Raw genomic sequence first — 27,427 nt, 5'->3', positions numbered from 1 at the left:
TTGATATTTTATTTCCAAATCAATAAAAATAACTATTATTTATCACACTTATTTTTCTTTAATACGATTAATATAAAATATTATATAAGGTATAAATGTTTTTAACAAAATTCTTGTATTATTACATGATTTTTTTGTTTTTTTTATTTTTTCATTTTTATTTAATTATAATATCAAGGGTTGACACATTTGACTCAAAATGGTTATATTTTTGAGCCTCCACCACAAAAATAATATTTATTTTGGATTGTTTTGAATTTATATTTCATTCCTACATCAACAAAGAATAACTACTATTTATTACACTTATTTTTCTTTAATATGATTAATATAAAGCACTAGATATGTGCCCAATTTTTCTATATTTTTATTTATTTCTATTTAAAAGTTCTCTACTTTATTCTAACATCACAGATTAACCCATTTTACTCATACGGTTAAATTACTTACTTGCCACAACGCCACCAAAATGGAAGAAAGACTATGTTTTTTGGTCAATTTTAAAAAGCATGTATTTTATATGGTTAAATGCATTGGGTATAAATCTAATTGATAGAATTTAGTGGTAAAAAATAATAGCTTAAATATAAGATTCAATGAAAGAATTGGGGTTAATACCCTAAATATAAGACTTAATGAGAAGATTTGATAAGGAGAAATGTATCGTTCAAATTATATTTGTGCCCTCATAATTAGAGAGGGACCAAATTTGAAAGTAGGGGGCTAGTCAATAATAGGATTCCATTAATGATAATGCAAGTTAATATCTATTCTAGTCAAGAATATGGCTTAATGGGAGGAATTTAAATGAGGAAAAAAGTGATTATTCAAATTACATTTCTATCCTTACAATTAGATGACCAGATTCAAAAATTAAGGTATTTCAATCAAACAAAAATTTCACACATTTAATAGTGGTATAGATTACCCATTGAGATTTTAATATCACCAACAACACTACTAAGTATCTCCAAATTTGGGAGTTTGGTTTAAGCTTCAAATAACATTTCATCACCTTGTTCACCTTTTGACAAATTTGAATGCTAAATGCTCCACCTCTTGTATAATACGCCCACATCTTACCCCACCAACACTTGAGCAATTGAGATCTAATTGCTTGAGTTATCAACCTTAACCAGATTTTCTACATTATATCTATGCCCAAAGAATGAGTTAGCATAATGAGTAATAGTAATTGGTCTTTGAAGGCACCTTGAACTAGGACTAGGGATAGAATTAGGGTTTCAGCCATGAATTAGGGTTTATTAGATTTTCTACATTATATCTATGCCCAAAGAATGAGTTAGCATAATGAGTAATAGTAATTGGTCTTTGAAGGCACCTTGAACAAGGACTAGGGATAGAATTAGGGTTTCAGCCATGAATTAGGGTTTATTAGGTGCAAAGTGCACCTATATAGGGAGCGGTTGGAAATAGAGTACATTAGAAAGAAAAATGTATATAACTAACAAGCCCATTCCTAGTGTGATAAATTTTAGCTTGAGTTGGGCTTAGGTTGGGTAGATTAGGCTTTTTTTAATACCATGTTATTACACCTCAAGTGTTTGTCAAAATTGAACATGACATTAAGTTCCTAAGGCTAGCAAGTCACTAGTTAAATGGTCTAATTATCTAAACTCTGACCCTTACATGTTTCAATAAAGGTAAATGCTATTGTAAAGCGACTTCACAACCCATGAATTTGCTAAAGAGCAAATTTCTTAAACTACCCCTACCGTTTAGCCAATTGCCAAACTGTATCTTTACTGTTTAACTATTGTCTTAAACCACCCCTACTGTTTCTAACAATTAACTAGCTCTACCCAGTCGTTAGCATCTGTTAATATTCCATCAAAATCTGTACACATGTGACACCACATGACGTTTAATTTTTTTTAAACCCAATATTACCCTCATCTCCTTCATATCAACCCAGCGGTAGAACACCAACACCCCCTTCCTCCTCCAACCCCCCTCTTTCTCTCTCTCTCTCTCTCTCTCTCTCTCTCTCTCTCTCTCTCTCTCTCTCTCTCCATCTTCCCAAGAACCCATCATGGCCAATAGGGAGAAGGAGAAGATGAAACCCTTGGCACCGATTGCCAACCGGATTAGCAATGGCGAAGGCAAAGCTTCGTTCTATTCCAAGAAACTCCACTATAGGAAATACATCAAATGTTGCTAAATGTTGTTTGGCGTTGTTGATCATCGCCACCAGAATTGGTGGCACCACCACTGAAGATCGCCAACAACATCTCAAACTTGGAGAGCACCACCACTGTCGATCCTGAACCTGGCATCCCTATTGAAAACAAGGCCATCTCGTAGATATGGAATATGGGAACTGTATAGACGAACGTCCATTCTCTCTCTTCCAAATGTAAACGACCCAAAATTGTCTAAATGCAATCTTCTTTATATGCTCATGTTATCTCTATAGAGAACCCTAATCTAGCTAGACTACTTGAAATTCTTCACATGTTCCTCTCCCAATAGTCTCACTCTCCCTCGTGTCTCAAGAACAACTCCTAAGCTCCAAATAGAAGGTGGAGAGGAATTCTACCTGGTGGCCACCACTAACATGGATGTGGATTTGAAATTGCTGGAGCAGTTCGCTTCTCACAACTCACCAACACTATCGATGCCTCATCCAATCTAACCCACTAAACTTTTAATCATTCAAATATCCAAAAGAAAATCCTCTCTACTGAGATGAATTTTCTCATTAAATGCAACCCTCAAGTATAGTTTTTAGGACTCTGTAACATCCTCTCTATTGAGAAAGTCCTTTGTTTTCTCACGTTGTGGTCGTATCTGTGGAGTATCGATTGGCTTTAATTGAAATAGGGATTTAATTTTTGTTAAAGGAGGGCAGACCGAAGAGGGCTACAATGAGTGTGAATTGTAGAGGAGCGAAGACCGAGGAGGGATGTGGCAGGTGTGAGTTGTAGAGGAGGGTAGACCAAGAAGAAGAAGGAGAGAAGAAGAGAGAAGAAGATGAAGAACAAAGAGAGAAGAGAGAGAGAAGAGCGATCTGGTGGAGGGAGGTTACCACGACAATTGCAGTAGTGGTGGTGAAGAAATTCCAATAAGGCTTTCTTGAGGGAATGAAAGGGTAAAATTGACATTTTATCCTTTCTATCAGAATTTAACGGTGATGACAATTATTGGAACAGTAGGGGTGGTGCAAGACAATTACATAGTAACGGTACAGTTAGTCAATTAGCTAAACCATAGGGGTAGTATAAGAATTTTGCCCTTTGATAAATTACCTACCCATGATGTCACCCGCATGCTATATGAGGTTGGCTTTATAGTGCAACACTTTGCTATAAAAGGACTCTTCATTTGTTTCTATTTTTTTTTGTTGCAAATCACGTTAGTTCCATCTTTGCAAAGCATCTCAAGAAGAATTGTTGAAGGGGGGGAGCAATGACCAAAATGATGATTTGGCCACCTGGACCAAAGCATGTGTAGCTTGGTTGGCCGCCCTATGAATATGGAAGAAAGTCACCTAATCAAATGATCTAGTTAGATATATAATATTCTAAATGATCAACCAAACATGCGAGAAAGAAAGAATAATGGGCAGGACAACATATTGACCACCCCTTTTGCATTCTTCTTGACAACCAACAATTTGGCTTTGATAACCTAAATAACATCCATGCCCAATCAAATAGTGGTTGCTTCTACTACAAGATGGGAAAAGAATAACCTCGAACATCTTGTCCCCCATGGGATAAGCCTTCCATGATAATTTTGAATTACTCTCAAGCCCACTAGTTCCTTGCTCACTATGAAAGTTGTATCCAAATTAAACTTGCACTACCCATCAGGGAGTATAAACCAAGGAGTAGTCACCTATAGGTCCATAACTCCAAAGGGCATTGGCAAGTTGCACCAAGGACCATAGGTCCATAACTCCTTGCCCTTTAATGATCTAATGGAGAGTGAGTCAAGGAGAAATCCTAGCCCCCAAAGATCAAACAATTTCAAGAATTTCACATGTGCCAACTAACGAGAGTGAGCAATGAAGCAACTTGGGGGGGGGGGGGGGGTATATTCATTACCCAGATTAACCAAATGGAAATCTAGTATGTGAAAGTGGCATCTAATCAATATTGATGAAGAACTAACAAACCAAACCACGGTTGAAGTTGGAGTTTGGAGAAGGGAGTAATCCATTGATTCAATGATTCATGGGCATTTCGGGTAGTATAGGGTTGCCCCTACTTTCCTAGAAACGAATTTTTTGTTGACCACCACCATATTCTTGTAGGCCCTCTAGAAAAAAAAAAGCATTTGCTTTTGGGGTGGCTTGAATGCTCCACAATTGTTTCTAGGGGTGCAACTTGGGCGAACCTAGCTCGAAATTTACACGGGGTAGGTTCGAGCCCAAAAAGTCCGACTTTTCATTTTTCGGACCCGGCCAGGGCCTAGCCCTTAGGTAACCCAAACTCGATTCGAGCCCGGCCTAATGGAATACCCATTATGACCTCTATCTCTAGCTTTGAGAAGAGGTTGTGAAGAAAATGGGGATTCCAACTCCTATAATCAACTCATAAACTATATTGATGGTGCACTTGGGTTGGCCAATGAGAAATGACTTTGCGATTGAGGAGTCATATGTTTCATGCACTATCCTAGACAAGGATGAAAGCTTTGTTGCCCACTCTTCATATGCAATTCTTCTTTATAACCTTGCACCTTACCAATATGTTTCACTAGGACCAAGAGAGGCAAGGGCTCAAATTTGTAGTACATAAACCATTGCTAGGAAAGTATAGGCTGTTTAACATTATGGCTTGAAAATTGAAATGAATTAGGATTGTGGACAAGGGTCCATACTTGGTGAGAAAGGAGAGCCTTATTGAAGAACCACAGAGATTTGAGCCCCAAACCACCAATCATCTTATTGTTTGACAATCCCTAGTTGATCTAGTGTATCTCCCTTTCTGAGTTGTTTTAGCCCTAGTAAGAGGAGGCCAATCTACTATTGATATGGGTGTAATTCTCATTTGGAACAAGGGAAAAAAATGGGAACGAGTATAAGTGGATCTAGCCACAGCAACAACCTTAATCTTAACCTCCCACTTGGAATGAGAAAGCAAAGTCCCCTCCACCCTAACATAAGACCTTCCACTTTTTTTCCACCAGATTCAAAAATAATTCAATTTTATTTATTCCCATCTTAGTAGGCAAACCAATATAATTCCTTGTACTAGTATTGTAATGATGTGTAAACAATGGGAGACAAGGCATTGGAATTTTGGTGAAATATTGATACTAGAAAAAAATGCTAGTACTTGTAAAAATTTATCTTTATATGAAGTATCCAAAATGTTGCTCTAGGGAATATTAAGCAATAATTTGCAAAAAATAGGTGACTCAAAATTAGGCTTCTTAAACTACATTCGATTCATTGAATCCTCCTAAACTCCACAACTTCCTTTCAAATAAGATAAAGGTCATGCATAACAATGAGAAAGAGGTAGGGTAACAATGAATTGCCCTGCCTCAAGCTTCTAGATGTATTGAATTTCTCCATGATAATTATGGAGAGAACTTTCAAAAACCTCATGTACGTTGAATTTATCGAGTGTGTTTTTGAATGACGGTGACATTATATCTTCCTGGATAAAATGACATGAGTAGATTGGATTAAGAATTCAAGAATCAAGATAGATTGGGTCATGTTATGAACCGAACTTAGAAAATAAGAAATATTAGAGGTGTAAATTGAGTCGGGTTGCCTATGGCCCGGCCCGACACGACGACACGCGGGCCGTGCAAGGCCTGGCACGATGGTCTGTGTCATGATGGGCTTGGGGTTTGAAGTTAGCGGGTTGGCATGGCACAACCCGTAGTGATATGTGTCGTGATGGGCTTGGGGTTCAAAGTCAATGGGTCGGCACGACATGGCTCATAGGCCCGTAGTGGGCTGCGCTCGGCCAGTTCGAGAACTAGCCGTTTGGGACCCCCCATAGCTAGTTTCAGCCTTTTGGGTTTTTTTTTTACATAAATACCCCACCCTCTAACAGCTATATAGGGGGTATTTATGCATTTTGGTTATGGGGGAGAAAAAATGGCACAAATGCCCCCCAATAGCTATATAACAACTAGTTTAGGGGGCCATTTTGGGTAAAGTTACAATGGCCAAAATACCCCTCCCAACAACTAGATTTTAGGGTATTTTGGGCAATTGAATTATTTTCAATTCCTATAAATAGCCTTATCTCCCACCATTCTCATCACATCAATTCAACAATTTTCTTAATCTCTTATCTCTCTCATACATTCTCTGCAATCTGAGTGAACTCTGATTGACTGATTGTCTAACTCTCCAATTCTCAACTTTATTGAAGTTTCAACAAGAAGAAAGCTTTTTCAATCAGCTCAAGTATCTCAAGTTAGCAATTTGGGAGGCTTGGACTCTTGGAGTTGAAATGCTTTAACCATTGAAATCAATTTGGGATTCTGAACCGGTAATCTGGGTAAGTCCAATTAAATTAATTTTTATTTTTTTTAGAATTTAAAAAAATGGTCGGCTCTTCCAAAAACCAATTCCCCAACATGTTTAGTTGACAATATTCAATCGCATCATGATAGTGTTAGCACTGATGTAACTTTTACCCCTGGTACTGATACTAGGGGAAAGAAAAAGATGGCCTCTAAGTTGAGTAGCCCAATTTGGAAAATATTTAGAGTAGAGGATGTTGAGAGAAAGTGAAAAAGAATAGATTGCCAAAAATGTAAGAAAGACTTTAGCTATTGTAGCAATGGTGGTACTGGCCATTTGAGCAAACATTTGCTCACACATGAGAAAGAAGAAGAAGAAGGGAGAGAAACAACACAGACACAAATTGGGAAGGGGGTCTTGATACATTTAAATACTCTCAAGAAAAAATAAGACAAGAACAACCATTTTTTGTTACCTAAAAGATACTAAACTTGAAAAATGGTTACACAATTCTATAAATTCACAATATAAAAAAGTTTATAGGAATACTATTAGATTAGATGCTTTAATTTTTTTTTTTCATATAAACAAAATTTAATTTATTTGTTATCAAATCTTAATTCTAAAGTTGCAATTACTTCTGGTGTTTGGATTTCTAAATTTAACATAAGTTATATTTGTGTTATCAGTCATTTTATTGATGAAAATTGGCTTTTAAATAAAAGAATTTTAAGTTTTACTAGGCTTGAATGGCTACATATTGGCCCAGCTATTGCTGCAAGCATTTTAAATACTTTACATGCTTATGGAATTGAGAATAAATTATTTTATATTAGATTTGATAATGCTAGTAATAATGATTTTGCAATAAAAATTTTAAAATCTCAATTAAAACCATGTTTAAATGATAAATTATTTCATATCAGATATGCATGTCACATCTTAAATTTATGCATTCAGGATGCTTTAGATATCATTTCTACTCATATTTCTAAAATTAGAAATTGTATTATATTTATTAAAAGTTTTGGAGCAAAAAAACAATAATTTAAATATTTATGTCAAAATTATGGTTTAAAATATAAACATTTTATATTATATGTTAAAAATAGATGAAATTCTACCTATGCTATGTTAGAAAGTTGTATTTGTCATAAACAAATTCTTAATGATTTTTATAATGCAAAAATGCCCAATGATATTATATTTGAGATAGATTGGGAAATGGTTGTTTGTATAAGAGATTTTTTAAAACATTTTTATGATGCAACTAATGAATTATCGGGTATTTATTATCCAACTAGTTGTAATTTACCTTATCAATTAATGGAGATTAGTGATTGTTCTGCAAAATATAGAAATAATCCATAATTTAAAAGTATTGTGGAAATAATGGAAAATAAATTTAAAAAATATTGAAGAACATTTATCGTCTTTATTGTTTAACTACAATATTAGATCCTAGGATTAAGAAAGATAGATGGTTTAAATATTTTACTTGAAACATATTGTGAAAATATGAATATTGAAATTGGAAATAAAAAAGAAGAAATTAATAAATTATTATTTGAAATGTACTATTTATATGAATCTGAAGTAATAGATAATAATTCTACAACTTGTACAACATTTTCTACTTCTGAACTTAAGCCTAATAGTAAAAGAGAAAAACTTTTTTATTTAATAAGTAGAAGGTAGAAATCTGCTACCTCAACAACATGTTTATTTATTAAACTTAATTTTTATTTACAAGCATTTTTTTTTTTAGTTTAGGTGAGGAAACAAATAATTTTGATATTTTAGCATAGTGGAGTGAACATTCAAAAAATTATCTAGTTATTGCTATCATGGCACGTGATCTACTAACCCCTTTGGTGTTTATAGTTCCATCAGAGTTTTGTTTTAGTACAGGTACCAAGATGTTGAACGACAAGAGAAGCTGCATGAACGATGAAAGTATAGAGATGTGTATCTGCATTAAAGATTGGTTGGATGTTGAAGATATGTTAAAAGACAAAGGAGGGCATGACACTACACCAGATATTTCACCTGAAGCAGATGATGAAAGTCATGAACAATAGTTGACTAGTTGTATAGAATTATTTATTTTTTTCAAATTATTATAAATTTTGTTTTAATTTTATTTAATTTATTTTCTATTTTTTAACAATGTAATTTTGTATTTTTAATTTGTAACTATATTGTATTTTTTATATTTTATTGTTTTATTCCATTTTCATATTTCATTCATCTAAGTATCCAACCATTGTATGCTTTGTAATTTGTATCATTCAAATTTAAATGAAATAAAATTCCTATTTTTCTTCTAATTTGTTATTCCATCATTCTTATTTGGTAAGTATTTTTTTTCATTTATGTGTTAGATTTCTCATTTCTTAATTTTTCAAATAGTTCCCAAACCTTAAAGGAAAGTTAGATATTTTAGTTTTACACTTTTACTTAGAAAAGAAATCAAAATTTAAAAAAAAAAACAAGAAAAAAAATAGTCTAACACGACTCGGCCCATGCCCAAGGCCCGCCCTGTGGCCCAGCCCGGCACAGCCAGATCTTTCTTGTACCAAAAGCGACCTATGTCAAAAAGAAAAAATCCAACATCAAATGGGGTTGCTTCAGGTCAAGATCAAGTAGAACACAATACATGACTAAGGAAAAAGGGCTCCATGCATTCACCAAACTTTGTGTATTCAATATTGATGAAGTTACACACTGTCAGCTCAATAGTCCCTTCCACAAAGCAATCCAACGTGTTGTCTTCTTTGAATTGTTTCTTCTAATTTTACTAGGAGAGAGTGATTAAAAGGGGGATAACTGAGGGTCTTTTTGGTTTGTGGGAATAGAGGTCTGGAATCAGAATTGGATTAGGCCATTCTAATTCCAACTATTTGGTTGAGCAAAATCACGATCCCATTCCCATTCTCTCCTCCTCCCTTGGGAATGAAATTCCATTCCAAATGATTTCAATTCCCATTCTAATTCTTATTTGAACCAAATGGATTACAGAAATAGACCATTATGATTCCAATTTCGAGGGATTTCGGTTCCACTTCCGAGGGATTTCGATTCCGATTCCAATTGTAAAACAAATGGATTGTAAGTATTCTATCTCATTAATGCTTTGGATTAGCCATTTTATTGTTTAATTTATGCCTATAGAAACCACTTAAGTGATGTTCCTTTGGACGTACATCGACCATATTTTATTTTTGTTCTACATCTTTGTTAACATTTTTTTTTTCTTCTAGATGAGCCAAAGATCTCGGGTTTTGAAGATAAATATCATACATACATAAATGTAGGGGTGAGCATTTGATTTATTTGGTTAAAAATCAAGCTGAATAAACCAAATTTTTTAAAGATTATATATTGATGATGTGTGATCTAAAAGCTCCCCTGTTGGCTAATGACTCAGAAGCTGATTTGGATGGTTCCGTTATCTAGGCCGAGTTGTGCTGGGCCGAGCTACAGATGTCCAAGCTATATCAGAGAGCTATGTAATTTCTGAGAGACCTACAGGGAAACAATATTAGTCGAGCTGTGCTAGGCTGAGCTATATAACAGAGAGTTGTGTAATTTTCTCAAAGACCTGTAGGGAAATAATATTAGTCGAGTTGTTTTGTTCTGCTAGAGAGATAGAGTTAGAGTGCTTGAGTGTCTTTACCCAGGGAGGGCACTCCGATGCTTAAGTTAGAGAGTGTTTTGAAAGTATTTAAGAAAGTGAGAGAGCTTGAGAGCTTGTATTCGCACATACCTTCTCTCAGGAAAATAGTGCCTTTATATAGGTGTGAGGGATTAGAGACCTCTTGCAGCGGGTCCCATCTTCTCACAAAGCCATTTTCACATAGTTAGCTGAGTTATTACGTCAGTTATGTGATTTGCACAGGCGTTACAGCTCGCCTGAATAACTCTAGCGTGGGTAGGTCGACCTAACGAACGAGCATTATTACTCTAGAGAACTTGGTCTTGATAACAGATCTGTGTAGTAGGTCGTCACTTATACCCTACTTAGCTCAACCAATCTCTAAAGGAGGTCGCTCCTTAAGTGGAGGTCCTTTAGGTCGGCCAGGCCAAGGTACTTTAGGTTGGCCATAGACAAGGTGCTACTAGCCGACCTATTGGGGTGATCTACTTACTCAATGTCGAGGTGTTACTTGGATGCCATGTGTCTCTAGAGGTAGGTCTCCAGGTCTCCACTAGACCTCCGAAGGTAGGTCGCTAAGTCGGCGAAGGTAGGTTTCCAATAGGTATCTGGAGGTAGGTCTCCAGGTCTTCGGTAGGTCTCTAGAGGTAGGGTTTCTGGTGGTAAGTCTCAATCATTTTGGCTAAGACAAGTCATCGCCTACGTGGTGCCGAGGTGTCATCTAGCTGTTTTGAGGTGCTACATGTCATGATGTCAGTAGAGGGCCAAATCTACCCTCATCACATATAAAAATAAATCCAAATATGAAACCAAATTATAGAAAAACCAAAATCAAAATTTTTGGTTAAAATTGAAGAACTTCAATAACATATATACTATAATATTATATATATATATATATATATATATTATGACATATAATATATATATATATATTATGACATATAATATATATTATATATTATGCATTATATGTTACATATTACATGTTTTATAGCAAAGTTCCATTAATTCAATTTTTTTATTAATCAAATTTCTAATTCTAAAAACCAAAACCACAATCGAAATATTCAAAAGCTAAATTAACTAAACCAAAATTTTTTATTCGATTTTTTATTTTAACGAATTATGCTCACTCCTACATAAATGCATCTTAATTTTAAACCAGAGAAGATGGTTGGTGCTTGATGGGGGGGAGCAAAAAAAAAAAAACTGAAAAATCGAACCAGCCAAAAAAATCCGAATGAAGCCGAATAAAAAATTTGGTTAACCAAACCAGTCGGTTCGGTTTTGGTTTAATATTTAAAAAAACCAAAGGTACCAGTTCAGTTTCGATTAACCAAAATAGAAAACTGGCGGTTAACCGAACCGACTAGTATACATATATTTATATATATGTTATATATTTTCTATACATTATAAATTAATAAATATGTATCATATATAAATATATATTTTATAATTATAATATATTATTTATTATTTAAAATATAATATTATATATATTTCTAATATTTCATTATATATTTATATATTTTTGTATATTAAATATTATAAATAATATAAAACTGAAAATCGATGGTTAACTGAACCGATCAACCGATCGGCTTTGATTTGGTTTTGGTTACCGATAACTCCGATTCGATTTCAAAAATTAGCCCACGGTTCGTTTTACCGAACCGTGAGCATCCCTGACTGCCTGATGGAACAATTTAGTGGTGGTGGGGTCTCTATCCCTTCTATATATTCTTACCACCTGTTTGGTTAAGACTCCGGTGATTGAAGATTCCACACCTCTAACTGTTGAAAACATTTCCAACACTACTTCAGTCTGACGTTGCCGGCTAGCAGCCTAGCGCTCCTCAAGAGGAAAAAAATCAAAAAGGGTATTACTGTAATTGTAATAAAAATATAGGAAAGGATGGTGGTGGGGCAAGAAACGTGTGGTTCGAACTTAGAAGTTGCCACCACAGACTTCATCTTATCTCATATCGTATGTGTTCTCACCACACACTAGTTTAATCCTTCCCAACCAGATATGAAATAATATTAGCAAAACCATTGACATCATTCAATTACTGTATATATACCGAAAAAGTTCTTCCACTGGTTTTAATTGCAGCCATGGCCACTCACGCAGCTCTAGCTTCCTCAAGGATTCCGGCCAACACAAGGCTTCCCTCTCGGAGCTCTCACTCTCACGCCACTCAGTGCTTCTCTAAGGTCTCTTTCTCTCTCATAGTCTCATTTCAAATTCCTTCGTGATACAAAAAGCAGGTTTGAAGTGCACATTTTTTCTGATTTCTTTTTGGTTGCAGAGGCTTGAAGTGGCCGATTTCTCTGGACTCCGATCCAGTACGTCCGTGACCTTCGGCAAGAATGCCAGAGAGTCGTCTTTCTTTGATGTGGTGGCTTCCCAACTTGCTCCCAAGGTGGGGGTTACGACTTTAATTTATATGGTTTTCTAATTACTTCCGGTTAATCTCTAATCAGTACTAACCGGTAACAAACTCTGAATTTTCTTCATCCATTAACTGCATCTGTAAAAATGCATGATTCCATCTTTAATTCTTTTTCTTTCATCCAACCTTTTCTTTTATTAGGTTGCCGCTTCTACACCTGTTAGGGGAGAGACAGTCGCTAAGTTGAAGGTAGCAATCAATGGTTTTGGACGCATTGGCCGGAATTTCCTCCGGTGCTGGCATGGCCGGAAAGACTCACCCCTGGACGTCGTTGTTGTGAACGACAGTGGCGGTGTTAAGAATGTAAGAGAAATTACTTTCAGCCAGTAACTCCAGAAAGAGATCTTCCGATTGCAGAATAACTTTTCGCTTCCTCTGATTGATATCTATCGCAGGCTTCGCACCTTCTCAAGTATGATTCGATGTTAGGAACTTTCAAGGCGGAAGTGAAGATCGTGGATAACGAGACCATCTCCGTTGATGGTAAGCCGATCAAGGTCGTCTCAAACCGGGATCCTCTCAAGCTACCATGGGCAGATTTAGGAATTGACATCGTTATCGAGGTAACCTTTATTTCCAAATTCAAATCCCTCTTTCGCAGATTGCCACGTGGAGCAATATATCCTTTGTCAATCCAGAATTTACATCAGATAAAGTTCAATGTGTTAATTTACTAGCTCTCACAGTCCATACCATCCCGATGAAGAATTCCCCAAATTACCTTTACCATCCAAACCGGTGTTTTCAGTTTGGGCCAAACTGGATGGTTGAACCGGTTACCCAGTGAACTTTTTTGTTTTCAAATCTGATCTGAGTTTTACAACATTGATCCTAAGTTCTGATTTTTTAAGAATCAAAATTTTACAATATGAGGAGTTCTGGGGCATAATCAGTTTGAGGTAGCCAAGCCTTATACTGACCCCGAACATGTTTGAAAAAAAAAAAACACATCAAATGTCAAATATACCCCATCTAACATATAGGACTGTATGGATACTTTGAACCATGAATATTTATATATAAAATGAATGAATTGCACAAAATCTTTTTATTTTATGCCTAATAACTACATTTATATGTAAGAACTCTTCTTTTGAGGAAACCCCATTTTAATGGGGAGATCAATTATAATAAAATTGCAGGTAAAATATTCATAATTATCTAACTAATTAGTAGTCTAATTAAGTCACATGCATGGAGTTTAATACAGGGAACAGGAGTGTTTGTGGATGGCCCAGGTGCTGGTAAACACATTCAAGCTGGGGCTAAGAAGGTTATCATAACAGCTCCAGCCAAAGGAGCAGATATTCCAACCTATGTTGTGGGAGTGAATGAAGGAGATTACGACCATGAAGTAGCAAACATTGTGAGGTTGGTATTGATTGCAAGTTTTTCACCTTTATTGTTATTTTTTTTAGTTTAAGTTTAGTGATGGCTGTTAATTTAGAAATCATAAGCTTAATTAAAATTCTGGCACTTGCAGCAACGCTTCTTGCACTACAAATTGCTTAGCTCCTTTTGTGAAAATCATAGATGAAGAGTTCGGTGAGTGTCGTATAAATTTTAAGTGAGGATTTGAACACTGTTTGAGCCATGGTATTTAAAAACGAACCGGTGATTGAACCGGTCAGGGATCCGGTTATCGGTTCAAACAGTTCGATCGTTCGACCCGAATGGCCGGTTCATTTTGACAAAAAAATTAAAAAATTTAAAAAATTAGAAAATGGTCAAAACCGTTCGAACGGTTAATCAACTGGTTCAGCAGTTTGCTGACCAAAATCAACGGTTTTGGGGAAAAAGCGGTTTTAGGGGGAAAACAGAATCGATCAGGTGACCAGTTCCCAGTTTTTTTGATCCAACCATCCAGTCCGGTCCGGTTTTAAAAACCATGGTTTGAGCAATCAAACAAGGATTAATTAATTACAGCTATAATCTAACTACCACTCATTTCCTTTGTAGGTATTGTTAAAGGAACAATGACAACTACTCACTCCTACACAGGGGATCAGGTAATAGCTCAAACTCTGAAAATTCTAGTTTGCAGACCAAATGGGTGTTAGTAATTGTTTAGTTTTTGATCGTAAATTTGATGATTTTGTCCCAAGTGAATTTAGGGGTGTCAATGGACCAAAACATTGGACCTCGTTCAATTAGACCAGTTCAGATTTAATGGTCCAAAGTATTTATTGGATTGGATTGATCACCATTTATCTACAATTGATTTATATTGAATTGGGTCAGATTGAATTGATATCTTATCTATTGATAGAAGATAAGAATACAGGTGTCAATGGACCATGTTTGGATTAGACCAATTGATATCTGATTTATTGATAGAAGATAAAATTACAGGTATCAATGGATCAAGTTTGGATTAGAACCAATTTGAACAGATTGAATGGTCTAAACATTGAATTGGACTGATCCAAAATGGTCTAAATTATTCCTCAGATTGGACTGGATTTTTGATCCATCTGTAATGGAATGGATTTATATTAGACCCGACCGGAATGGACCAAATTCGGTCCAATTAACACCCCTACAACTACAAGAGATAAATAGATTAATTAATGCATTAAATCCCTAAACAATATTGCTGCAGAGGCTTTTGGATGCATCCCACCGTGACTTAAGGAGAGCAAGAGCGGCTGCACTGAACATAGTCCCAACAAGCACGGGAGCAGCCAAGGCTGTGTCTCTAGTATTGCCCAAGCTCAAGGGCAAGCTCAACGGGATTGCACTTCGAGTGCCTACACCTAACGTCTCGGTTGTGGACCTGGTTGTAAATGTTGAGAAGAAAGGAATTACAGCCGAAGATGTGAATGCGGCCTTCAGGAAGGCAGCGGAGGGACCACTGAAGGGCATATTGGCCGTGTGTGACGTGCCTCTGGTGTCAGTAGACTTCCGATGCAGTGATGTCTCCTCCACCATCGACTCCTCACTCACCATGGTGATGGGAGACGACATGCTCAAGGTTGTCGCGTGGTATGACAACGAGTGGGGATACAGGTAAGCCATGCGCACACACCAAGATTAATTATACCAATTTTCATAGCTTTTGAAGCTTCATATTTATATCAGACGTATCCTATCATATTTTTGGGTATTATACCTGTTTAGGAATTCATTTTTTCATTTAATATATAAAATCAAAATAAAAAAATAGAAGAGGTATGCTTGAAATACAGATCAGTGTTTTTGAACCTCTGTTGATCCAGAGGTCAGACCATTTGGCCAGTAAATCATTCAGGCAATCTTTTTTTTTCACCCTTAATTTGGTCGTTGGTCAAAAATCGTTGATTTGGTCAGTGACCCGAGTCGAACTATTGACCTGTTTAACGGTCTTTTAGATGTTTTTTATTTTAATTAATACTAATATTAATATTATTATTTTTTAAGTTGGAATGAACCATCCATTCAAACCAGACAGTCGAATCATCGACCTAAACTGGTGGCTTGGATGAGTCCAGTTCTAAGTTGGTTTTTAAAACCTTGGTACAGATACATTTCTGCTAAGACTCAGTTGGGAAAGAATACAAATACAAATATGTAGAATGCAAAAGCAAAACCTTGTATTTTGTATGTATTTATACTCCTTTCAAAATGAGCCTAAGGCAGTAAGGCTGTATTTGGTTGCAGTACAAATTTATTTGCACTAGAACAAATGTATAAAAATACAAATGTAAAAAATGTAAATTCTTATTTAATTTTATTTTAAGTTTTAATTTATTCTGCTTTATATCTTAATTTACTTCATTTATACTGCAATCAAACAAAATAAACTAAAATTTAAAACAAAAATATATAAGTTAGAATTTACACTCGTGAACCCTGTGCAATTTTTGCTTTTTTGTGTAGCCAACGAGTGGTTGATTTGGCGCACTTGGTGGCTAGCAAGTGGCCAGGAGCAGCTGCATCAGGAAGTGGGGATCCACTTGAAGACTTCTGCAAGACAAACCCAGCAGATGAGGAGTGCAAAGTCTATGAAGCTTAATTGTTTAATTAGATTCTTTTTCATCTCAAGTTAATTAATTTACTTTCATATTTATATAGCTATATGTCTTGATCGATGGACATGATGCTTTGCATGCAAGGATTAAGGTTTATTTCTGGTCCTTGCGTTTTGTGATGAGAAATCGGGCGAAACTAATGAAATAAGGTTAATTAGCCAACTTACATTGAAGTGTTATTTTCTTTCTTGTTGAATATTTGGAAGAATCACCTTAATGTTTGAATGTCTATAGGCCATAAATCTACTGCCCGTTTGGGAGGGCTTTTGGGATGCAGTTTCTGGCGTTCCCAACTGGGTTTTACATAGAAATCTTTGAGTTGTGTTTGGTTTGAAAGAAAAGGTAAAAAAAAGAAGGGAAATGTAGGAAAACCTATATAAGGTTTGTACAAGTTTGAGGTTTCCCTACCTTTCTCTTCTTTTCTCTATCTACTTTTTCAAACCAAACATGACCTGAAGTTATGTTTGGTGAAAATCTAGAAAACCAATATGTACATTCCATGGTGACCGTAATACAAAGCTACCCAAAAGGTCCCAGATGATGCCCTAATGGTGGCACTCTTGCCGAATTGAATTACCACAATGACCATAGTGACTCTTTACCAATTTGACAAACAACTGCAACTCTATGTATGAGAATAACAAAGAGAGAGATATATATGACTAATGGTCGAATTAATTGTATTCGACTCTTCCATGTTTATTTATATAGAGTACAAGAATGAGATATACAATGGTAAGTTCTATCTGATCTAGGATAGGTTTAAATGTAATCCTATTTAGGATAAGACTTATCTTACCAGGATAAGTGTTATCCTTTACAAAGATAATCTGCAGGGATAACTGTTACTAGGATAAAGGTTCTCTACAAGTAGGATATATACAATAGGAGAAGAACTTAAAGTACAAGATGAGGTAGGAGTCTTGGTTGGATACATGCATGGGACATGCACCTGAACATGCGCATGTGCCATGCACGTAATAGCTGTAGCTTACACCCCCCTCAAGCATAATCGAGGATAAACGGTAAGCTTGTGATGAAGAACCTCAAATTGTGGAAAGGGGCTTGGTGAGAGCGTCTGCTAATTGATCAGCCGAGGGGATGTACCGTACATCAAGAAGCTTAGCTGCAATTTTTCTCGTATGAAGTGAATATCCAATTCGATGCGTTTAGAGCGAGAATGAAGTGCATGATTATTAGCATGAAATTTAGCCCCCATGTTGTCGCACCATAAGGAAGATATCTAGTTCTTGGAGTAGCATATGAAGCCACAAAACCTCAATAGCTGCAGAAAATAAACTACAATATTCTGACTCAGTGCTTGATCGAGCCACCATTGGTTGCTTTTTGGAACTCCAAGAAATTAAATTAGACCCAAGGAGCACACAATAACCACTCTAAGAGTGGCGATCCATGAGGCAGCTTCCCCAATCAGCATCAGAGTAAGCAACAAGAGAGAATGTACGGCATGGTTAAAGAAGCATACCATAAGTAATTGTTCCTTTTAGGTATCAAAGAATCCTTTTTGTAGCAACCCAGTGGATAGTAGTGGAAGTTTGCATGAACTAACATACCTTATTCAGAGAGCCCAAATCATGTGATGAGGATGTTGTCCACATAAACAAGAACTAAAATGATATCAGATCTAGAATGAGAGATAAATAAAGAGGCATCTGTTCAGGATTCGAGAAACCCTAGGGATAAAAGGGAATCATGTAGCCTTGTAAACCATACACGAGGTGCCTATTTCAAACCATATAAGGATCGATGGAGGCGACAAACATGTGTTGGAAATCTGGGATCAACAAACCCAACTAATTGCTTCATATATATCTCTTCTGAAATGTTACGATGTATGAAGGCATTGCTAACATCCAATTGGCGAACATCCCAATTAAAAGAAACTGCAAGATATAATACTATAAGAATTGTAGCTGGTTTAACCACATGGCTGAATGTCTCATCATAATCAAGACCAGCTTCTTGAGAGTACCCCTTGACAATAACACGAGCTTTGAAGTATTCAACCGAACCATCAGGCTTACATTTGATTTTAAAAACCCATTTGTTGCCAATAATATTTTTATCAGGTGGGGCCGGGACGGGAGTCCATGTTTTATTATGAAGTAAAGCCCTATACTCATCAGTCATAGTAAGAACCCAGTGAGGATCCTTATGAGCTTAAGAATAACAAGTTGGTTTGGATTCGGGAAGGGGACTAGCAAGTAGGGCATACCTTGGATTTAGCTTGAAGATACCATGTCGAGCTCGATTGGTCATGTGATGTGAAGAAGAGGAAGGCGGCAACAAGATACCATGTCGAGCCTGAGTGGGCAGAGTTAGTGGATTCAGCATTGGAAGGTGGCGACACATCATACTGAGACGAAGATGGAAAAGATGAAACTTCACCTAGAGATGTGTTGTCAGATGCAACAACAAGGGGAGGGGCCCCAACTAGAAGAACTGGAATCGATGATGGGGGTGGTGCAATATCAGTGGCAATAAGAAACGGAAAGGAATCCTCATTAAAAATAACATTGCAAGAGATAAAAATTCATCCTGTAGTGCGATGCAAGTAGACATACTCCTCGTGAGAATTATAATACCCAAGAAATACACATGAAAGAGAGTGAGTTTGTAACTTGTGCTTATTGTATGGCCAAACATGTGGAAAACACTCACACCCAAAGGCATGGAGTTCGAGGTAGTCTGGAGGGCGACCAAATAATTTCTCAAATGGAGAGGATGATCCAAACAACAAAGTAGGAAGATGATTAATGAGATCATATGTAGTGGAGAATGACTCAAACCAATATTTTGGAGGAACCCTAGCATGAGTCATAAAAGCAAAGCCTATTTCAACAATATGGTGATGTTTGAGCTCAAAACGCTCATTCTGTGCCTATGTATGCGGGCATGATATTCGGTGAGAGATACACACATGATTGAAATAGGTTTCAAAGGTCTTGAATTCAGAGCCACCTTCACTTTGAAAATATTTAATTTTAGTATTAAAAAGTAATTCAACATTGGCTTTGAATTTCAAGAACGCATTAAATACTTCAGATTTGCAAGTAAGAAGAAATATCCAACTATAGCAACTGAAATCATCAACAAAAAGAATGTAATAATGATAACCATAAGCAGATGTCACTGGAGAGGGTCCCCATAAATCACAGTGAATTAATTCTAAGGGAGAATTACTAATGGCATGATTCTAGGAAAAGGGGAGTACATGGCTCTTAGCTATTGAGCAAGCTGAACAAAAATTTAAATCAGTACTAGGGATTACTAGTAAATGCTGAGAAGAAATAATTTGTTGAGTCACTCTAAGAGCAGGGTGACCTAGTCGATGGTGCCAAATTGCAGGGTTGGCACGAGTACCTACAAATGAAAAAGGAGATGAAGCTGATATCTTGAGTGGAAGACGAAGTTGATACAAACCATCCTTATTCGACCTTTGAAGAAGTATCATCCCGGTGGGTTGATCTTTCACAAAGAATTCATGATGATGAAATTCAAAATAAACATTATTATCAGCATAAAACTGGGCCACAGATAAGAGATTGAAGGAGATCTGGTTGGATACGTGCATGCACCATGCATGTAATAGTGTACCCTCATGGTTTAACTAATTGACTAAGTGTACCCTTACTGTTTGAAAATTGACTATCGCTACCTCTACTGTTTCTGACAATTGTCTAAATCTTCCAAGAATCGTTAAGCATGGACGGAAAAAGTCAAATGTCCGTTTTACCCTTCTACAAAGTTACGTTTGTGTCCCTCAATATAACTTAACTCAAACACTTGCCCCATTAGTCGAAAGAGGGAGGAGCACCATCCATTAATGCAGCCATCATCATCGCCAATGACGATGGTCACTGTAACTACCGAACGGTAGAGCGTGCGCAGGCGGGCGGAGATCTCTACTGCCCTTCCCTCCTTCTCTCTATTTTAGAAATCTGATCCTTTCAGATTACTTGTCCGAGCGCCGGTTTGGTTTGATGGAAAAGGAGATGTAGAGAATAAATTGTACTGGATTTCAATCTGCACTCAATCAAAAAAACATGGAATCTCAACTTGTTTCCTGACCACTTGTCTATAATGAGAGAAATAACACAAAAGCGGTATGAAGGGATCTATTGAAGAAAAATGAATTCCCGAGCTTGAGTTTCATGGAGCTAATGAGTGAATGATGGATGGGGAGCAGGAAGAAACAGGGAGGAGAGAGATTTCTTTCCGTTGGGAGGAGAGAGATCTCTTTCCGCGGCTTCTCTGTTCTTCATCTCAAGGTGGGAGACGATGAACAATAACTCTTCGTCCCTCTCAAGTTATTTCATTTGTGAGGGAGGGCGACAGAGATAGGGAAGGTGCGTTCTTGCTTCCTCTCAACACTAGACACAACCATACGCGCCGTATCACCCATCTTCAATGTCTCTATTAGCAGCGGCAGGGGAGGTACCGTTCTTCTCCATCCAATATCCTCTCTCCTCCTATTCTCTCTTCTTCCCCCTCTTATTATTCTTCTATTTCCTCCAGGTTCCACTCCCTCTGCCTTTCCCAATTGTTGTTGCCTCTTAGCAGTGGCGATCTATTATATGGTGGGGTTTGAGCTTGGACCTTCTTTACCACCTTTTCTGCTGCAACTCTTTTCTCTGCCGCAACCCTTTTCTGTTCCTCTCAGGTCTCCTGCAACCATAGAAGACGTCAGAAAGAAGTAAACGAAGAGATGTTAATGGATGGGAAAAGAGAAGAAGATTAGAACATCCATGAAGATTAGAACTATGTGTCTTAAAGACAAACCTACCAGCACCTCTTCATCTATGACAATGTCAAGATCAAGGCTGACACCAACTTCAATTTCCCCCCTGTCACCATTGGAAGAGACTTGGAAGTGTGGTAAACACGACCCTTCTGTTGATTGTTAACATGTTGCTTCAAGCGATGGATCTATTCAACCCAGAAATTATAGTAATCGGAAGAAAGATGAGGACACCCACAGAGTGTCCTTTGGTTCCAATACTGAAGATTGAATCCTAATCCCCCAATCATGAACTTAGATGGCAAATCCTACTAGGCTGTTGTATAAAAAACCAGCCCATGGCTATCAAAGACCCAACCGTAATTCAATTTGGAACCCCAATAGTAACTAAATTCACCCCCCCATTTTCGCCCATGCTAACACATTCAAACCTAGTACCTTGCAAATCAATTCCTGAAATGGGTCCAGCATGGAATGACTTCTTACCAAGTGAGGGCTTTTATTCCAGAGAAGCATCATCATGCCAGAAATAGGGTATAGAGCAGAGATGACAAAGAGAGGAAGGAGAGAAGAGGGGGAGAACAAGGTGCATAGCAGAGATGATTAAGGAAATGTATAGACTACATCTGATGGTGGGATACTTAGAGTAGGCTTCATTGTTACTCGATAATCTGAGAAAATGGGGCCTTGCACTTCAAGACGATAGAATGGGGCTTCATTGTTACCCTGTAAAAACCCTGAAAGCCTTCGACAACAATTTGGAAAGTGATAACAAATCGGAGAGAATGCAGAGGGTACTTTGGGTACTATGTAACATTAAATCAAACATGTGAAGTCACATGTAAACGGTCTTTGATGAAGAATTAACAGTAAGGGTATAAATAGACAATTGTTAGGTAGACAATTGTTAGAAACAGTAGGTGTATCAACAGTCAATTTTCAAACAGTAAGGGTGCACTTAGTCAATTAGCTAAACTATATGGATAGTTTAAAAAATTTACCCAATATTTAAAAATAGGAAATACAAAGAATCAAAAAATAAATATTATACATAAGATATAATATTATATATTTATAAAAAATAAAATATTGGATACATAATAATATTATACATTCATTATTTTAAACAAAAATAAATATTATACATAAGATATAATTTTATCAATAATGGAAATGTATTACAAAATTTAATGTTAACCAAGAAATCAAACTATTTTTCTTTTTGGGTCGTGGGTTAATGGTTTGGGTTAAATGGATTAGTCGATGATATAATAGTTAATAATAAATATTAAAAAATAATAAAAAGCACAAGCAATCAAAAGAACATATAAAAAATTATATATTAATTATGACAAACAGAAATTAAGTGTGATTAGTAAAAATTATGTATATAATGTAGATGAAATATGTAATTTAAAATTAATCCAAAAGCAAAGCTATTTTCTTATTTAAATGGTGTGTCAATGATCTAACTTTTCAAAGAAATTCATGATGTCATAATTGAATAATAAATATTTTAAAAAAGATAGAACCCAAAAGATAAAAAAGTATAGAGTTTTGTCAAAGACATTTTGGAACATTTCTAATGTTATATAATCATCATATTAAATTAAAATAAAAGTTATTTTTATTTAAGACAGAAATGGAATACAAAATTTAGTAGTAGTAGTAGTAGTAGTAGTAATAGTAGTAGTAGTAATTGTTATTGTAATTTAAAAATTCTGCAGGTGCACATTTAGTACAAGTATTTAAGTTTATTTTTAACCATATTGTTACTTTTATTAATTGTCAATTTCTATCATAACTATGATATATCTAAAATTCAAGTAATTAATATGAACAAAATTCATACGTGAAATGTACATGCTTAATTACTAGTATATATAAGGATGTTGATCCATCCAAATATCATATTATTTTTTAAAATGTAATAATATATTTTATACATGACATACATGCAAAATAAAAAGGATCAAAATATATATTAAAGTTTACACTTAAAGTAGTGAAATGATAAATGTTCATTTAAATAATTATAATATTATTACAAAAATATAGATTTTTTGAAAACTTAATTATTTATATATAAATTTAAGGTCTATTTGTTTATTTAAATTTAAAAAAAAATATTTTGATTTATTTTTAAAAAATTAAAATAATAAAATCATATTATTAATCAAACACTTGAATAAGAAGCCATCATGGATTTGTGGTTAAGGTTTATAAACTCCTTATAAATGAGCCATATGGATCAAACACTATTGTTAATTAGGTAGACCCCTAAATAAGCAACACTTCTTTCAACTTTGGCATCTTCATGGTCTATCAAAGGGGTAGGGAGCATCTATTAAAAGTAACCTATAGAATTTTTTTCTTAAGCTTTAATGATATCTAATTTAAGATATAGGCTTTAATCTGACAACTCGCAATTTTCCTAACGCTTTCAAACTCTTCTTTAGTGGAATAGATTCTCAATCTATGAATATAAGACCTCATTTTTCATTAAGTTCTAATGAATATATTACCAACTTTGTTGTAGAACAAAAAGTTTTACGAATACGAATTTATGAGATAAACGACATGCCTTTGAATAGCCTTTAAATGTATAGGCTACATTAGGCATTCCTTATTTTAATGACACACTACCTTTTTGCAAATAAAATCCCAATATATATATAAATACACAAAGTTTTAATAGAATTTGGAAGAATAATAGATAATTGCAATTGGAGACACAAGTCACGTCAAAGACCTTAAGCGTCCCACAAATCCCAAGGGAATCAAACCTAGATATTGTTTAGGGGATAAAACTTACACACTAAGGCATTAAAATGGAAAATTTCTACTTAGAACCACTTTTGTCTTCAAAATATAAAGGCAAAAAAGATGAAAATAAAGAAAACAAGCCTAAAAATACAAGAGGATGATGTAATGAAATGTAAATAAAATCCTACAAGTATCTAACATAACCTCTAGCTACTAACTCACAAATGCAATTGTAAGATTAGAACATAAAAAGAGGAAAAAAAGGAAGGTTAAACAACCCTTTTTTTAGACTAATTTAAAATCCCAATATATATATATAATTACATGGATGAGAAAAACAATATATTAGTAAAAGGGTCGTCTTTGTGTCTCATGCATGTCTCTTTGTGTGATTATATCAAGGAGGTGCAAAACTCATTTCACTTTCACACCTAAATTTTGTACAAGATTTTGAAATTGATATTTCACATATCAAACTAACTTGTAATGACTATTTAGAATGTTGCTTAAGAATAGCATTATACATGTCGATGCTCTTACTATTATAATATGACAACAATAACAAGATGATGATGATGCAATATTTATTTTGAACAATAACATATTTTTTGTTGATTACCCCATTTTGATAAATACTAATAATTTGGTTTCAAAGTATGACATGTTTGTGGACAATCAACAACAACAGGACCCGACTTCTATGAAGGTTCAACTATTCACCAACCGTCTTCTCATACTCACCTCACACAAGCACTTCCAAGAGACTCACTCATTGAATCAACAATAGTTTGGAACCAAACTATGAATGGATGGATGTTGATAGTTTCATGGAGTACATGGATTCAACAATTCTCATCCTCAATCACCGATTTCCACTCCATCTTAGCCATCTAATGAACCAAACCAACTCCAACTCTCAACTATCCACCAGCAATGCACACACATGCACATTGGGAATTAGGAAGGACTCTAAAATCCTTAATAAGCTACTATGACAATTTTGAAAACCAAAATGTATTGCTCATCTCAAGTCCAAAGATAGCATCTCAAGTCGAAGAATCCTTTTTGCAACAACCCAGTGGATAGTAGTGGAAGTTTGCATGAACTGACATACCTTATTCATAGAGAGCCCAAATCATGTGATGAGGATGTTGTCTACATAAACAAGAACTAAAATGATATCAAATCTAGAATGAGAGATAAATAGAGAGGCATCTGTTCAGGATTCGAGAAACCCTTGGGATAAAAGGGAATCACGTAGCCTTGTAAACCATGCATGAGGTGCCTATTTCAAACCATATAAGGATCGATGGAGGCGACAAACATGTGTTGGAAATCTGGGATCAACAAACCCAACTAATTGCTTCATATATATCTCTTCTGAAATGTTACGGTGTATGAAGGCATTGCTAACATCCAATTGGCGAACATCCCAATTAAAAGAAACTGTAGATATAATACTATGCGAATTGTAGCTGGTTTAACCACAGGGTTGAATGTCTCATCATAATCAAGACCAACTTCCTGAGAGTACCCCTTGACAACAACACGTGCTTTGAAGTATTCACCTAGAGATGTGTTGTTAGAAGCAGCAACAAGGGGAGGGGCCCCAACTAGAAGAACTAGAATCGATGATGGGGGTGGTGCAATATCAGTGGCAATAAGAAATGGAAAGCAATCCTCATTAAAAATAACATTGCAAGAGATAAAAATCCATCCTGTAGTGCGATGCATGTAGACATACCCCTCGTGAGAATTAGAATACCCAAGAAATACACATGAAAGAGAGTGAATTTGTAACTTGTGCTTATTGTATGGCCAAACATGTGGAAAACACTCACACCTAAAGGCATCGAGTTCGAGGTAGTCTGGAGGGCGACCAAATAATGTCTAGAAACCCGCCCCCTCTATCCCATATTTCTTTGTGATGATTTATTTATCATCTTCATTCAAAGCTTGTCTCTTAGATTACAAAAGCTATAGGGTTGGTTCAATCATTTTGTGGTCAAGCCAGAAAATTTGTTAATCTATCTAAATCCATGGTGATGGTACCATCCAATATCCCTAGAAGATTAAAATGAAAGTCGACTACAGGATGTGCTCCTTTGATTTCTAAGTTTGAGAAATATTTAGGCTTTCCAATTTTGGATGGTAGAATTACAAATTAGAAATTTAGCAATCTAATTGATTGAATTTAATCTAGGGCCATTTGGAAAGTCTTTTTTGAAAGATCTTCTAGAAGCTCTGACAGTCAAAAGACGATATGAGCTTTTGCATGACGATCTTAGCAGCTTGAAGACTATTTGATTAAGGCACGTCTATCCGCGCGTCTTTCCACACTAAGACAAGTTAAAAAAAAAGTGCAAAAAGCTCCATTTGGAGCTTCCTGAAAATAGCTTGAAATGAGCTTTTCTCGTCTTTTAAGGGTTGTGATTTTCAATGGCTAGATTTTTTCCTAACCAAATGAGAAAAGACCAAAACGCGGGTTTCCAAGCTTCTAAAAAGCCGACAGCCTGCACGAAAAGACGTGCCAAATGAGGCCTTAGATGAAAAGATGATGCTTTATCTCTAGCTGAAAGACATACCCTTGTGACCAGTGTTAGAGAAAATATTCCCAATTATGCTTTCCAAAATTTTGAAGTCCTTGGTAATGTCACTTAAAAAAATTGATTCTACAAAGAAATCTTTCTTACGGGGATCAACTGATCAACAACCCGACAAAATAGGACCCATTACGTTGCATGGATTTCCCTTACCTAGCCCAAGAAATTTGAAGGTTTGGGTATGAAGGGCTCAACCCTAATGAACAAAGCTTTTCTTATAAAGAGAGCTTGGTATCTTCTAAAATACCCAGATTCTTTATGGGCTAGAATTATAATAGGAAAGTATGGGAGGGGCTACCTTTCTTTGAGATGGTGCAAAAACAAATGATTTGTGGGGTTAAAAAAGTATAATTAAGGAGATACAATTGCTAAAAAAGGGTCTTAAGAAAAATGTTGGTACAAGTTCTGAAATTGATTTTTGGCAGCACTAATGGGTAAGTAATGTTCCATTGCAGGACATCAAATTGCCAAGCTCCCTCCCTCAATCAACCCCTACTAGAGTCTCTAACTACATTACTTGAGGGGAGGGATCTAACCAATATCATGTCTATTCTCCCAATTAACATTCTTTAGAGTATTTATGCTATTCCTTTAATTGAAAATCTTATTACGGGAGATGTTTGGTTGTGGAGACACGATAAAGATGGCAAAATGACAGTGAAATCAGCTTAGGACCGGACCGGATGGTGGGACTAGAAAAACTGCC

The 27,427-nt window shown here is 35.8% G+C and overlaps 1 protein-coding gene across 1 annotated transcript; it reads left to right on the top strand.

The window, feature by feature from the left end:
• The first annotated feature begins 12,046 nt into the window (after positions 1-12,046).
• On the top strand, positions 12,047-16,756 carry GAPB (glyceraldehyde-3-phosphate dehydrogenase B subunit). The gene is made up of 9 exons (XM_010272213.3): positions 12,047-12,341; positions 12,437-12,550; positions 12,722-12,883; positions 12,976-13,143; positions 13,791-13,951; positions 14,064-14,125; positions 14,540-14,589; positions 15,183-15,589; positions 16,439-16,756. The coding sequence occupies exons 1-9, from the start codon at positions 12,243-12,245 to the stop codon at positions 16,572-16,574; spliced, it is 1,359 nt and encodes a 452-aa protein (XP_010270515.1). The 5' UTR covers positions 12,047-12,242; the 3' UTR covers positions 16,575-16,756.
• Positions 16,757-27,427: the final 10,671 nt, after the last annotated feature.

The sequence above is a fragment of the Nelumbo nucifera genome, chromosome 6 (assembly GCF_055504915.1).
Source record: "Nelumbo nucifera cultivar China Antique chromosome 6, China Antique-T2T, whole genome shotgun sequence".
NCBI classification, from domain to species: Eukaryota; Viridiplantae; Streptophyta; class Magnoliopsida; order Proteales; family Nelumbonaceae; genus Nelumbo; species Nelumbo nucifera.
Note: the sequence above shows the minus strand (reverse complement) of the source record. Positions and strands in the feature narration are given on the sequence as shown.

Excerpts from the sequence above, each read along its gene's own strand:
- GAPB (XM_010272213.3), top strand. The coding sequence starts at position 12,243 with ATGGCCACTCACGCAGCTCTAGCTTCCTCAAGGATTCCGGCCAACACA. Across the intron at positions 14,590-15,182 it reads ACTCCTACACAGGGGATCAG|AGGCTTTTGGATGCATCCCA; the intron begins GTAATAGCTCAA and ends ATATTGCTGCAG. Across the intron at positions 15,590-16,438 it reads GACAACGAGTGGGGATACAG|CCAACGAGTGGTTGATTTGG; the intron begins GTAAGCCATGCG and ends TTTTTTGTGTAG.